General features: G+C 42.9%; 1 protein-coding gene across 1 annotated transcript in view; it reads right to left on the bottom strand.

Moving 5' to 3' along the window:
- Window positions 1-11,951: 11,951 nt before the first annotated feature.
- Window positions 11,952-15,026, bottom strand: part of LOC104159838 (probable ATP-dependent RNA helicase DHX35) — a gene marked incomplete at its 5' end in the record, with an annotated part of 28,825 nt that continues 25,750 nt past the window's right edge. Inside the window, 2 exon segments of the mRNA XM_009697849.1 lie at window positions 11,952-12,192; window positions 14,767-14,878. Of these exon segments, the coding sequence (XP_009696151.1) occupies window positions 12,148-12,192; window positions 14,767-14,878 (157 nt within the window).

The raw sequence follows: 15,026 nt of genomic DNA, 5'->3' as shown, positions 1-15,026 counted from the left end.
ACAGCCCTCTCTCGGTCTCCTGACATTAGACTTTCTGATTTAATGTACATGTGCTCTTTTATTCATCTAACAAGTTTATTCCTTTGTCAGGTGCGGCCTCATATCGGAGAGCTGTGCTAAGACGGATACGCCGGGAATTTATTGCTATAACAGGTTTATTCTTACAACAGCTATTCATTTATGCAGACTCCCCTCTATTTGGCATCCCTGTGCATAGGTGGAGGCAGGCAGGCAGACTCCTGTGCCGCAGCCCGCCGAGCGAGCCTGCATTGCCCTCCTGCGGCCGGCCGCCGGATCGGAAAGCCTGTACATTAATCATAGCAGCAGGAGTGTAAAATTCAATTTTACCTCTCCATTCATTCTGAGATGAGTTGAAGGCCGGCCTTGTACATATAAACCACACTTTACTTCATCAGAGCCCTGGTAACAAATGGAGTGTCTTCTTCGGGGAGTTTAACCATCAAAAAACACCGCGCCATTTAATTCCACGCGTGCCTAGGGTCAAAGAAGGAGCTCTTGGCATCAGCAAATGCTTCAGCCCTCAGCTGCACAGTAAACTATGTTTTAGAGATTGTTCCTCAATACGAAATGATCAGTCCATTTATCTGCTAAAGCAGCCTGTCTCTTTGTTCGGTCTCCCAATATTTTTTCCGCTGACCTGATCTGGACAATAAACCAGAGTCATCTTAAGATATTCACCGTTCAATTTGTTACTCGAGTGCCTCTGAGCCCGGCTGTCCCTGCTGTCAGCATCGCAGGCTCCCCAGCCTTCACCATTAACCCAAGTGCCTGTGCCAGACTCCCCTGACTCCAGGTCTGGACCAGTGCAGCAGCATTGCCCGCTCTGTCCAGCTCACAGGGATGGGCTCTCCAGTTGCAGTAACTACATGGTCCCAGCTACTGCCGTGTCCCAAAGCCCCAGCAAGGTGTTTTGCCAAATGTCCCTCTCACACTGAATACACAAACAGTACTTGTACAAGGATTTGGGTCTCTCTGCTCCCTGGGGTGCTGCTTGCAGAACTGCAGCCACACTCCTTCCCCCAAGCTGATGCGATGCTGGTTACCTTTTACAAGAGGTAGCTGATTTGTACTCTGAGGGTGCAGCGTGCCCCCCTTTCTCATCCTCAGACTCTCTTCTGGAGGTGGTGAGTTCCACCACCTTTGACTGGAGAGGGCTTAGAAGCCCCACTGTAGTCTCCTAAATGAATACAATCGACACTGAGTCATCACATGGAGTAGGAATTTACCGCTTCTCTATCTTATCCCACAGTTATACTTTGGATTGTTTTCAGCATAATGGGGTGCTGAGGTCCCAAGAGCTAAAGTGAGGAACTCAACATCCTTACGATTCTTTGCACGCTTACTGCAAAGGTCAGTGCAATGGTGTAACTCTGTCCCTCTCCCTCAGAAGGGCATGTAGCTTGCACACAGCTGACTCACTGTTGGCCATCAGCATCCCACTGGCGTCTGAGTTCCACGCTTCTGGTTTTGAACTGGTTCATGTATGTCTACGTCACCTTACAGGAGGCTCTTAGAAACTCAGTTCCTTGAGAGTTTTCACAGTACCCCAAAGATCTGAGCTCCCACCAGGACTATCACCTCAAACTCACTTTTCCCTGGCTATCTTAACTGGGTTTCCCACTAAGCTAGCTGAATGCCATGAAGCTTATCCTTTGGCATCAACAGTCCCTTTGCATTGCACAGAAGATTAGACACCTACACAAGGCTGTTGTGTCCACTCCAGGAGCCAGACATCCAGAAGTTTGACCTCGCAGATCCCTGACTCACGCTCAGAGCCCTTTCATGCATGTAGCTGTAAATAACTAATGCAAGTTTACACTACAGTGATGGAGGGATTTAATCTTTAAAGATGTTAAAAGAGCTTCCAAACCACTGAACCATACTTACTACCCAGACAAGAAGCTGCCTAGAAAAGCCGCTCCTTATAATCATTAATTTTGATCCACTTGCCATTTTTCATTACGTACTTGCCATGTGTTGCTCCACTTAGGAGCTCATATTGCCTATTCAGCATCACGTAAGCACCAAGATTTTAACAGCAACCTGCTGATAGCAGGAGCTTTCTCAACAGTTCCCACCTTGATTGCGTCACACCAACACTTCAGCCAAAACACAGGCACATAGAAGCACACGAGAAATGTCAGAAGTCTCAAGAACAGCACTTTGATGTCATTATAAAGGCCCAGTGAGTTGGAGGGCTGTGAGTGTGCACGTGTGTGTGCAGAGCACAGCTTGGAGAGATGAAGCCTAAATAGCTGGGCAGTTGCAGAGGGGGTCATAACCTTATTTTTTTTTTTTTTTCCGGAAAACTTTTCCTTAAAAAGCTTTTGGTCTTTTTTCCAAGGAAGATTCTAAAACTTTATCCATGCTTTTTTTCCAAACAGAAAGGGAGAGGGAGCAGCTCTCCACTTGCAAGTCTGCATCTTTCTGCAGTGGAAAAGCATGGGGAGGAGAGATATGTGGCAAACTACTTTCTGCCACTCAACTATGTTAGGAGAAGGGAGAGAGAGAAGACTCACTTTACTACTTTTCCTCCAGTGACCACAAAGGAGGAATTAAAGGGAGACAAGTGACATAAATAAACCCAAAAATCCAAAAGAGAAATTGAAGCGAGGAAAAGAGTGCAACTCAAATCAAGCACAGCATTTAAAGATCAGTCAGCACTGAGAAATATCAGATGTCAGCAATCTGCTAATTCCAGTTTTAGAAAGAAGAGTTTTCTCTCAAAACATTTCAGCTAGCTTTGGTGAGAAAACTCCAAACACGCAAACCCACTTGCCAAAAACATTTTTGCCTTCCAGAAAGCATCGTGTTTGTGGGTGTCAATATATCTGACAGACGTTACAGTCTCCTGCTGCTGTAGGAGATAAAATTTCAGCTGTATTTACACTTCAGTAATATGAACTACGAGTGGATTTACCCAGTGAGAGACAAAGTCAACAGCAAAATTCAGATGTTCCAATTCTTTCTCTCGCCAATCAAAAACTCATTCCAGAATAAAATTCTGGAGGAAGGCAGCAGATATGCAATGTTTATCATCTAACTTTTTGTAAAAATACACAAATCAGCCCGCTACAAAGCGGTCTATAGTACCCCTGGACTCCTTGAAGGTGTTTCTCCCTGGAGAACTCGGGAAAGTCTGTGATGGTGACAGGCGTTTGCGCTGTGCCTGCCTCCACGGCTCCACTGGGTGCCGTCAACCTGGCTTTGCCTGGTCAAAGCTCTGCTAGGCTCAGCTCAAGTCTTCTCTCACTGCACCTGATGTAGGAATTCTAGTAAAGCCTAAAATACCTGTCTTGCCAGAAATTATTGCTTGCTTAGATACATGGACTCCTGGAAAGCTTCCAAACCCTAATGGAAACTTTACTCAAATGACTAAAAACTGAGCAGTGGGTTCCCATATATTTCAGCTTTCCTAGTCTCTGGGATCTCCTCCTACAATACATCTTCCCTCTGTATTCCACTCCTCTCACTGACCCTTAAATAGACTTAAAAGGACTTGTTGACAAAGTGACAAGAATTAGGAGGCATCTATAAAAAGCTTTCGGATGAACAGCAGGAGGACATAGAGCAGATCCAGAGCAGCAGTTGTTCTTACCAACCGTGTATCTGCAGCCCTCCTCTCACCATTTCTCCTTTCATTCTTCATTTAATGATGAGTGTTTTCCACTTGGACCTCCTCCCTCATCTTCATAAATCTTCCTTGTGGTACAGCACATCCTTAGGAGGTCTCCAAATGGCACTTAAATTGAAAGGTGTAAAGATGTACAACGCTAACGATACACATATCTACCCACACGGTAACCTGCACAGTGTGTGTTACACACGTGCTCACGTGTCACAAATCCTGCTCATAAAATAGTACCAGTGGGGACATTTTGAACAGTGATATCCTAAGGGTTCCCAAGAGGCTTTAGTGGTACAATTTGACACTTAAAGAATTAACTTAAAATTAGCTTTTTCCACAGATATTTTGTTGACAGCATGAGAACCAGAATATAATGTGAAACTGGACAACTGCATGGAAAAGCATCCAACTCATCTGTGTTCTCAAGGCTAAGGGCCGTGAACGCCTTACAACTTCACCCTGGTCATGTGGGCACCCTTACCCAAATGAAGGGGGCATCACAGCCCGTTCGCTCTCACCACAGCAAGAGAGATGTGCACTGCTGCAAATGAGAAGCACATAAACAAGCCCTAATAACAGGCTCCATTGCCATATGGTGAGCCCCGTAAGCTAGATCCTGCGTCCAAACCCCAGGCTGACTCCCTATCGTGTAGGTACTCAGACTGGCAAGCCAGTTGTGAAGGCAGATTTTGCCAGGAATGACCACCTCTGGAAATGCTCCAGTGCAGCAGGTCCCACGCACGCAGCTGCGGGAGGCATCACTTTCTGCTTCTCCATCTCGAACAAGAGGCTTCAAGGCTTCTCCGGTTGATCCCTTGCCACAGTAACACACCCCTTTCTCATCAGTGCCTTTTCCTGCAGTGCAAAGGGTTAAAGCAGGATTAGCTGCAATTTCCAAGAAACCAGAGAGGTTTTGAGCAAGACAAAGTACCTTGTTCAGCTCTGCTGCAGCTCTGACTCACCCCCACAATGTCCCAGGCTGCCCAGCACCCCCCTGCCCCAGGGAGATGCAAAGAGCCCCTTCTGGTATCCTGACCGGTCTGACAGCTCCTAATGGCGATCAGTATTTCATACTGTCTCAGCTGTATTTACACGTCAGAGCGGCTGCTGCCATCAGTGCCTCAAACAAGCAGTGCCCCAGTCCGTGCCAGCGGAGCAGCAGGGACAGTCTGGATGTCCGTGTGTGGGGACCCCCTCCCCTGCTAACGGCCGTCTCTGAAATGATAGCGGGCGTCTGGGCTTCAGCAGAGGAAGGGCATTCCCTTCGATTACAAACATCTGCTGAGGCACAGTTTTGTCAATCTTTTATTTTTCTAGATAAAGTGCGTCTCTTGCTTCTCCACTCCTTCTAAGCCCTGACACGTTCCCATCCCTGCAGAGCCTGTGAAGGCATCTGCTAAGGTCTGTGCCCTGTTGTCCCAGGTACTGAACACCCATGTGCATACCCACACACTTCAACTGTCTTCAGCCCCCCAAAACATTAATAGGTAAGGGGAAGAATATGAAGGAGGAAGGATTAACTCTGCCTTACAAACAGATCCCACTCTCAGTAGCGGGACTGAACATGAGCCTGGCTCTTTCAGGTCCTAACTCATCTGAAAGGGTTCCTTCCCTGCTCTTGCTTCAGCGGGGCTGTGGCACAGCTCATGGGTCACTTACAAAACCCTGGTAGCTCACCAGATATCAAAAAGAGAAACAGAAGGAGTTCTGTAAAACCTAGCTCACGGATGATGTTTCCTGGCATCAAAAAATTCCCTGTCCAGCAGGATTATCTTTCTGCCAACAGGCATCAGCAATACACAACCAATTTCTCAGCCCAAGGGGAGCCAAGCAGCCATTGAGATTTTTTGTTCCCTGTCTTGCTCTTTCTCCTGTAAGTTTTGACTTTGCCCAGCAAATTAGTACGGGATGGAAAGTCCACAGGGAACCGGCAGGCGATCCCCAGTCAGGTCTGAGGCCCACTGACCTTGAAAGGACTCTCGCAGGCAGAGGCTGCAGAAGCAGAGCAGGACTCACACCTCTGCACTGCAGGGGAACCTGCCCGCGTCCAGGGCGATAGGAAACTCTGTGTTGTCCTACCCCAAGGGTAGGAAACATCCTCCTCTGACTTCTTCCACCTGCAAAGCTCTTCCATCTAAGCCCTTTTCCTCTCCTGCCTCTCCCTGCAGCACCCAGCTTGGGAGGAGGAGAGCACAGGGAACAACCCTCAGTCCTGGGAGCCATCACGGAAACAGGGAGGGCGAGATCCGCAGCCGCAACCAGCTGAAACCATCTCCCGTGCTTACACCGTAAATGGCAGTCAGGGGTTTCCTCGTGTGGTGCTGCTTCTGCTGCTGCTGCTATGGGCTTCGGGAACTGTTAAGGAGAACTAAAGTAAAATTGAAAGACAGATTAAATATATTTATTTTAAATTATAATTATGATTCTAGGGAGGAGGAAAAGGGGAGTTTTTTCCAGGCAATTTTTGATCTCTCATAATTGGCAATACGGCTAAACATAACCTCTGCATCTCACTGCCTCACAACTGCAGCCCTGCAAAAGGCAATTTTTGGAACAGAGCAGGCAGCCACTTCTGCATCCTCTGAGAGAAATCACATCTACCACGCTGCCATGAACAGAACAGGATTTTTTTTTTGCCCCTAAACTCTTAATTCTCTTTATTACAATAGTGGCTAGAATCCCACACAGATCAGAAATTTCTTCGTAGTGGATATGACAGCTGCTGCTCTGAAGCGTGGACAAACTGGGAAGGAGACAAAAGCCCAGCGGGCAGGTGGGCTGGATCCACCTACGGCCAGGGAAACATGCACCTAAGGACGGCCACACCAGGGCACCTCGCAGCCTTCACCCCTCTGAGCAGAGCCAGCGGCAGATGCCTACAGAAAGAAATGCCGGGTGTCCCTACCCCTGGCCTGCGTCCCTGCACACACGGCGCTGGGCTGGCCCTGTTTTGGGCACAAACCAATATTTTCAAGATACAGGCCACGGACTTCTGGTCTTTGTGTTGCTCTGAGCCTTGTTCGCATCTCCAGAGCTCCCCATGTGCTTCTGTAAGCAGAATTGGCCCCGGTGCATGGGTGGCTTCCCTCCAGGTTTTTCAATTTTACAACATTTTGCTGGAATGAGGCACTTTGCTAGTTTACCAGTATTTCACAGAGGAAAATCCACACAGTTAATGCTGACTTTCAACCGAGACAGTTTCACCAACTGAACACTAGAAGAGCATTTCAGTACACCTAACTTAGTTACGAAGTGAGATACAAAAAGAATACAGGTGTGGGGAAAGGAGAAAGGTCCAAGCAACCAAGAGAACTTGCAGCCTTAGACTGACACGGCAGTAAACCTCCAGGGAATATCTTTTGTTAATGGTGCCCGTTGCTCCAGCCTTAGGCTTTGATTCCACAGGAGGAACTCTGTAGATGTACAAAGCCCACGTGCAGGAATTTTGAACTTGAAGGATTCTACTATTCATTTTCCTATTACGAAAATATTTCTACTAGCCAAAGTGGCTACAAAATTAGTTTATTGAAAAACTGAGAGCTGTAGCTGAAAGTAGTACAAAAAAAGTGAAAAAACCCATCTTTTAAATTCAGCAGCGGTTGGTCACTTGGATAAGCTAAGTATAAAAGCCAGTAATAAATGCTGTCAGCCTCCTTGGAAGTATTAACACCCTCCCACTCAGCACACTGCCGTACCTCCAGTTACGGTTTCCAGTAAAGGTGCCATTTTTACAACTCAGTGTGTAATTGAAAGAACTGCTATAGAATTTATTGCTTGGGGATTTTGGCTTTGGGAGGCATATTGTTTGTTTTTAAACCACTGGGGCACCCAGCATTCTGGGCTTTATCACTAATCTCTGCACTTCAAATACTGACTTTATCCCACAGCCACTGATAGCTTTTTCCTTTATCCTTTCTCATCCTACTCATAACTAAACTATTTTAATGTGAAAACTGAAGAATAAGAAAAACCTTTAAGAATTGGCCAATTATTTGTGCCCCAAGATACCACTACTCGAAACCAACGCCTGCCATCTACTGGCACCTTTCTCAAAATGCAGTCGGTTTTAAGCCAAAAGTGCACATCCCTGAGAAAGCTTAGAGAGAAGGATAAAGTTATTAATTGACAGAAGAAAAACCCCGTACAAGCTCACAAGGACAAAAGCTCTGCAAGTCTGAGAACAGATCAGAAACTGGATATAAGGACAGTGTTTCTTTATGCTACTTACATTCATCTTGCAAATTGTTTATTCTAATTCACTCTAAATGTCAAGTTGTATTGCTGACTTTCTTTGCCAGTTGTTGATAGTACAGCCACTTGATAATGAATAATATAAAGTTATGAAACTACAGTAAGAAACACTGGTTCCAAGTTGCCTTCAATGGAATTGCTCAAAAGTGATGACCAAGTCCAGTAAGTGACACTTACCAGAATGATGGGATGACAACAGTTACCGATGCACACTGATGCTCCCAAACGAGGGAGTTCCGAAGGGCTAGTTGGAAAAACAGATACAGTCAATTCTCCTTGGTAAAGAAAGCAGTTGAAACATAAGGAATGATTTTGACAAATCCATTTCAGAACAGAATCGCCTTTCAAATGTGAAGGCGGTGTTTTGGCTAGGCGGTTTTCCCCTCCAGCCTGGTAAAACGAATGGCTGAGCCCTGTCTCACACAACCTGCACCGCACTGCACTCATCGTGTTTGTGCTCCTGCATCAGCAGCTGCCTGCCCCAGCACCAAGCAGTCCAGTCCTCAACTCCAGGACTGCTGCTCGGGGGGTTTGTCACAAAAGTCACAAGAAGGGGACAAGCACAGCAGTACTGGCAATTCCCAATCAGTTTCTGGAAGTTTAGTTTCCCACCAGCCAAGCCAGCAGCTCAGTAACTCCCTGCTCAGCAGCAATCAGAGGAGTAAACAAGCAATGCACTGCCATGACTCACCACATCAACTGACCATGAAGAAACCCTGCACTTATTTGCACCTTCCCTGCAGATACCCCTCCCTCCTTCCTTACAACCAAGGCTCCCACCAAAATCAGCAAAGCCCAGCCCTCGCTTGTAATCAGAAATGTCTTTGCAGAATACTGCTGGAATTACCGAAACATTTCTAGTGTCTTACAGCCCTGGCATCCCTCTTTTTCTCCAACCCTCTCCCCATCTTAGCATCTCCGTCTTGTTTTTCCATTTGCTGGAACAGGAAACTTATTCACTGTTTGCACTTGCCCATGAGCCAGAAAAGAGCTGAACCACCAGATCTGGAATGAGTCACACAGGTATCTGACTGTGGTAAACTACTTTTTTTTTGTTTAAAGACGCGTACTACCTGACTCACCACTTTTTTCCAATGCCTGTCTGTAATGTGCTTATTGTAACACATGTATAAAATGAACTCAGCTTAAAAATAAGTTATATCACATTACCTTGATGCACCTTTAGAGAACATTGCTGTGAGCCTGCCTCAATTATATATCCTGTTATACAGGCATTTTTATCATAAAGTACTGAGAAGAAATGACAGTTACCTCTCCCTTATTTATTTCTCCTTTTTCATTTCAGTCTTTTAATTGCTTGTCTCTTTCTTCAGATTAACCAGGAAGAGTTGTAACTTTTCCCATCAGTTTATCAGAATTAATTTTAATCTACAAGATGAGAAATGTATTTCATTTAATATTGTTTTGGTTGCATTTTTATTCCAATTTAGCTTCATCTTATTTTATAACTGACAATAACTAAAGTCATGAGTAGAAACACTGAGATCACTTTCTGATGGACTTCAGGAATATAGCTTCTTTTTTTACCCCCATAGTAATTTGACATTAACGGACTGTAAATATACTTTTTAAAAAAAGTCTGTCTCCTTGCCAGTGGTGGCATGACTTCTATTTCAAGCAGCATTTTGATTCAAGAGCCTAACATTTTAACCCCATTCTCTAAAAGCCAGGTTTAAAATCCTTAAACTGTTTCATAAACTCCTGCCAACCACCTTCAATGACTCCAATCTGCTCCATAATCACACACAGACCGTTTATGCAGCAAAGAGCCAACAACAAGGCCCAGTTACCCATTTCCTTCAAAGTTATTTCAAGCATAATGCTAGGTACAAATCTAGCAGAGAGCTGTAGGTCAGAATTCTACAAAGGAGAGATTTTTAAGTCTTTTAAGTTTTGGGTCTCTGTCTTCAAACACCTTCAAAGGGTCCACATTTCAAATGCAAGCAGTGCTCTCTCTCTAAAGGTAACCTTAATCTGGATACTAAAAACACTTATTCTTAGCCTGCATCTCTAGCATAAAGTCTGCCTGTTCTGTGTCTGCACCTCTGGCAATACCTCAACAGTTTGTAAAACTGCTAAAAGGACAAGTCTCAATTTCTATTTTTGTTTACAAAGACCTATTGCACTCATTTTTATAAAAGTACAATTGCTTGCAGCATGTTACAAAGCTTGTACATCCCTGGGTTCTGAACTCAGCAGAAATCACAACCATTCCAAGTGAAAATTTTGCAGCTGTACAGCCAGGCAAAAGAACATCTGGAAAAGAGAGTTCTCCAGAACCACCCGAAATTCTCAGAACTGGCAAATGAAGTGGCCATCCACTGACAGCCCATCATGATTCAGATCAGCACAGTGCAACCACCCAGTAAGTTGGGAAATCACCCACTACTCAGGCTGAAGTGATGCATTCTCAAGCTTCCTCAATTCAATGATTTTATTTTTCTTAAGAATACTTCCAGAGGACAGAGAGACACAGACATTTTACAAGACTTCATATTCACTTCTTTCTCCAATTCTTTAAGAGAAAAAAAAACCTGCAAATTGAATCTTTTTAGTGAGTGCCAACACTGCTCTCAGCTGTGGCTAGGAGACAGTCCCTGCCCCAAAGAGCTTCCACTCTAAGAGAGAGAGAGAGAGTAATACAAAGGTGAGGTTCACAGGGAAAACAAAGAAGGTGACAGGGTTTGTCATGCTGCTGGTGCCATACATGGAGACTGGTACCTCTTTTTGTGCTGGCAGTCAGTACGTAGACACTGAATACACCACACACTGCACATGACACAGCATGTTCTCTCTGCAGGTGTTTGGAAGGGAGAAGGTAAAGAAGCTCTCAAGAAAGTTTTCAAGGCAGTCCTGTGATGACAAAGGCATTTGTTCTATGTAGAAATTTTTGCCTATTTACATCCCTTTTCTTTTTTTTAAAAAAGAAAATAAAATTTTAGTTAACATGCCAAAAAACACATTCATCAAATTAGCTGCCTTACAAAAATAAAATGTTCAAACAATGTGTTTCTAAAATAAATATCAATAGGGTTGGAAAAAATAAATAAACGTATCCAAGCTATCTTGTCAAAGCACAAAAAGGTACAGTTCCTTACTGAAAAGTAGCCATGGAGTCCTGATTAAAGCAGCAACTGTTCAGAGCATCCTTCTCTTCAGTAACACATGAAAAAGAGTCCCAAGCAGCAAAGAACAGATTCTTAATAAAAGAAATATATAGGACTGTGTTCCTTACAGGAAAGTACAGAATATTTTCTTTGCTGAATGACATAGGCTAAAATGTTCTGTGATAAACCCCTGCTGAAATTTTCTGGTATTTCCAAGCAGTGAGAGGCTAACATCTTTTCTCTTGTCAGGGATAAAAAAAAAAAAAAAAAAAAAAAAAAAACCCCATCCTGAAATTTTGTGGTATTTCCAAGCAGTGAGAGGTTAACATCTTTTCTCTTGTCAGAGGGAGGGGGGAAAAAAAAAAAAAAGCGCCCCATCTGTGAATTTGATTGTTTGCAAACATAAGCATATAGTCCCCCGACTGAGCAAAAAATTAATCCTTCTTAAAAATACTGAGCTACTCTTCCTCCCCCTCCCCAAACAGTAACTCTCATATACAAAAACAAGATGTTTTAATACAATGTTACCTACAGAAGGACTGTTACAGCATAGGGATCCAGGGGCAGCTCAACATCAGGCAGGAGACTTTTACTGCTTGGGAGCACAAGCTGCACCAGTTTGGGATGGTCCAACACGAAATCGATGTCTCCACAGCAGCCCCTTGCATTTCAAGTGCTAGTTCATCGCCCTGAGCTCCTGCTGTCAGGAGTCAGTCTCAGTTTGGCCGGTAGTAGTCACAGTGCTCCAGGTAATAGGAGGCAGGGTACCCTATTCCCCACTCTCATAAGGCAGCCATACCACTCCAGGAAATCAGTTTCCTTCTTGAAGGTTTCAGTTTTTTGTGGTCCTGTATGTCCTCTTACTTTTTAAATTGTTTTTCTACCTATTTAAAAGGAGCAACATGCTCAGATTAACAACAGTTGTCAAGTAGGCAAAGAATAAAATGTCCACAATGCAAGCTCTACATAGGTTTACAATGTACTGGTCATGCATAAACCCCTGGCAGGCATTTAAACATTTAAGTTGATGTAAGATCAAATTGCTAATGAACTGGCTGCTGAATGGACTGTAGCCAGCTTGAAATCACTGGTAGGTTCTGTGTCTGATGTCATCTCAAATCAGTGGTCATCTACTTTAACCCTTTTTGCTTTCAAGGAAAGATGCTGCAAGAAAAGAAAAGAAAAGAAAAACTGCTTAGAACATACACCACAATTAGAAAAAGGTTCAACTAGAATGCTTTCAGTCTTTAATCCCAAATTAAACAAATTCTTATACAAATATCAAAGACCGCCCTTCCCAAGCTCTGCCTGTAACTGACATAGCTAAAATAAACCTATGAAATCGAAAAAAACACACATATCCCAAAGCGATATTCTGGCTTGGTATAAAATATCATCTTCTAGTACTTCTGTACTAACTGCAAGCATAGGAACAATTTCCCACTGGAAGCAAGTTGTCACCATGTAAAAATGCACAGAAAGACACATGTGCTCCCAACAATACGTCTGCACAAACACTAGGAGTACGTACATCAAGTACAAGATTTTGACCGATGTATTAACACTGCACATGTAGTTGCATTGGACCTTTGAACCCCTATGCTCTTAAAGGCCTACAAAAACGTGGAATGGAAACGTGAAGTCCTGCAAAATTTGGAATGATACATAACTGACTGAGATCATGATCAAGCTGTAGAAGAACATCTTTTAACACAGAATCCTATTCAGTTGTAATTTGGTTTTAACTTGATACAGGAATAAAAAATTCTCTTATTTCAGGAATATCTTAATATGCACGAAGATATATCCTTCAGTAGAAAAAGGGTCTGAATGTCTGTAAGTTAGCACAAATTTCTGTGTTTTGCAATGGCTTGCTTATTCAAAATTTACATGTATAATTCAAAGCTTTACAAAACAGGAATATTTCTAATTTTAAAACATTTCATAAAGACACCCAAGCCTTTTGGCTGATAAGGATAACTGACCAAACTGGAAAAGATAATTTTCCTCAAAACCAGCACTATCCTCCAGAGCTTCCATTTATTTTAGGATGAAAGCAAAGCTTAGGTCATACTGCAAACTGAGTTCACCTCCATCAAATCAAAAGGACGGCAATGGTAAAAATTAGGTTCTAATGTAATTTCATAGAATATGTACAACAGTAGTAGTACTACCTTGAAAGACACGTTCTCTCAGTCAGGTAGGTAGCACAATTCAAGACAAGTCATCTTCACTTACAAAAAGCAATTCAAGTTTTGCCTGAACAAGACATTGAGTCACATTTCCCAACACCACCTACCTAAAGGAAAACCTCACCCCAAACTTTAGCCCGTGGAGAAGTCATATCGTAATGGGATGTTATGTTGTGTATCGGATGGTACAACATGTAAATACATGAGTCAAAAGGACTAATTATTCCAGGAACAGATTTGATACAACTGCAACACTGGCTCATCTCGTTTTTACACCATGCTTGCAGAATGTCTAACAGCAGCTAAAGACTCAAAGGACTAACTCGCAGGGGTCATTACTGCCTTTGTCAAACATGCTATGGAAAAAAAGGCAGAAAATATTCAGATACTTAATAAGTGCATTTATAGATGGTGAGTGTCTGGATAACTGAGATGAATTATCTAAGCTCAACATAAAAAAACCCAACCCAACACTCTCAAGTCAATTACATGAACAGAGGCCAATGCCATTGTACACTGTAACCACAAAGGTATGGCCTAAGATGCTCCATGCACCACAGTGTTTTTCTTTTTTCCAAAAATCCAGGAAGTGAAAGAAAACTAACATCAGATTCTCAGAAAAGTCAAATAGTGTAGCAGATGTACGAATCAGAAACAGTAATTTTTGCAACATGGCTGCTCGTATACATGAACAGATCTCTTGTTTTGCATAGGTCTGATACGCAAGTGTGTTTTTTCACTCAGTATTTTGGAAATACTTTACTAATTTAGAATATAAAGCTCAGTAGTTATTAATCTCCCATGGGAAATTCAGATGCAAGATCAATTTGGTAACCTTGCCTGTACGGTATTTACATTCAATGTGGTATCAACAGCTCCAGGATAACTAGCATTTAGATAAATATTTAATACCAATCCAGTTCTCGGAATGACCAGCGAGTCAGTCCAGATTGATGGATTCACATGAGACTGAGTTGATATAGGATGGTGATGACTACTAAAAGATACTTGTAAAGACAAGGTATGTATATCACACACAACAGAATTTGCAATAAAGGTTTGCACAAATAGCAGCTGTTCTTTGCCATTTTAAGTTTGAACAGATCAGAGTTGATTTTCTCTTCACGGTAAGCATAATTAATGCTCAAAAAAGAGCTCAGGATTTGCACAAACATTTGCAAAGCATGCAAAGACTCCTCTAAAATTATTGTGCAAGTACGACCACTGCCTAGCTATGGTGCTGCTCAGAGAACTGCCACCAAGTGCCTATATTCAAGCATTAAATGGTTGAAGGCTTCATTTACCAGAGTGATACACTATTTTGTAACTTTGAGATCACATCTGTTGGTTGGACAATAGGGAAAAAGCTTTCATATATCAATTTATTATCCTTTTTCTTTATATTAAAATGACTACAATGAACTAAACCAAATACATTTTTGTACCATTAAACAGATAACAACAAAACATAAACACTTAAAAAGTTCAGATACAAGAGCTGCTAACACAGCAATGGTACCGTTTGGGCTTTATGCCGATTCCGTACCGTTCCTTGCTGGTAAAAATGAGGCGCCAGTTCCAAGAGCCATGCAGATTCAACAGCAGTCACATCTCTCATGTAATATTTAGCAGTCTGTACGACTTCATTGTAGACTACCCTAGGGGAAACAAAAAAAAAAAGTGTTTGCTATAAAGCAATGAGGGAGAGAGATTATTAACAGCATATTTAGACAGTTTCACATACATGCTGCCCAAGGTAGTGTTTACAGAGTGACAAGAGAGCCTTTAAGTTATAATACAGCCTCT

This window comes from Cariama cristata, unplaced genomic scaffold (assembly GCF_000690535.1).
Source record: "Cariama cristata isolate BGI_N322 unplaced genomic scaffold, ASM69053v1 scaffold9413, whole genome shotgun sequence".
NCBI lineage: Eukaryota > Metazoa > Chordata > Aves > Cariamiformes > Cariamidae > Cariama > Cariama cristata.
The sequence above is the reverse complement of the archived record's forward strand: the minus strand, read 5'-3'. Positions and strand labels throughout refer to the sequence as shown.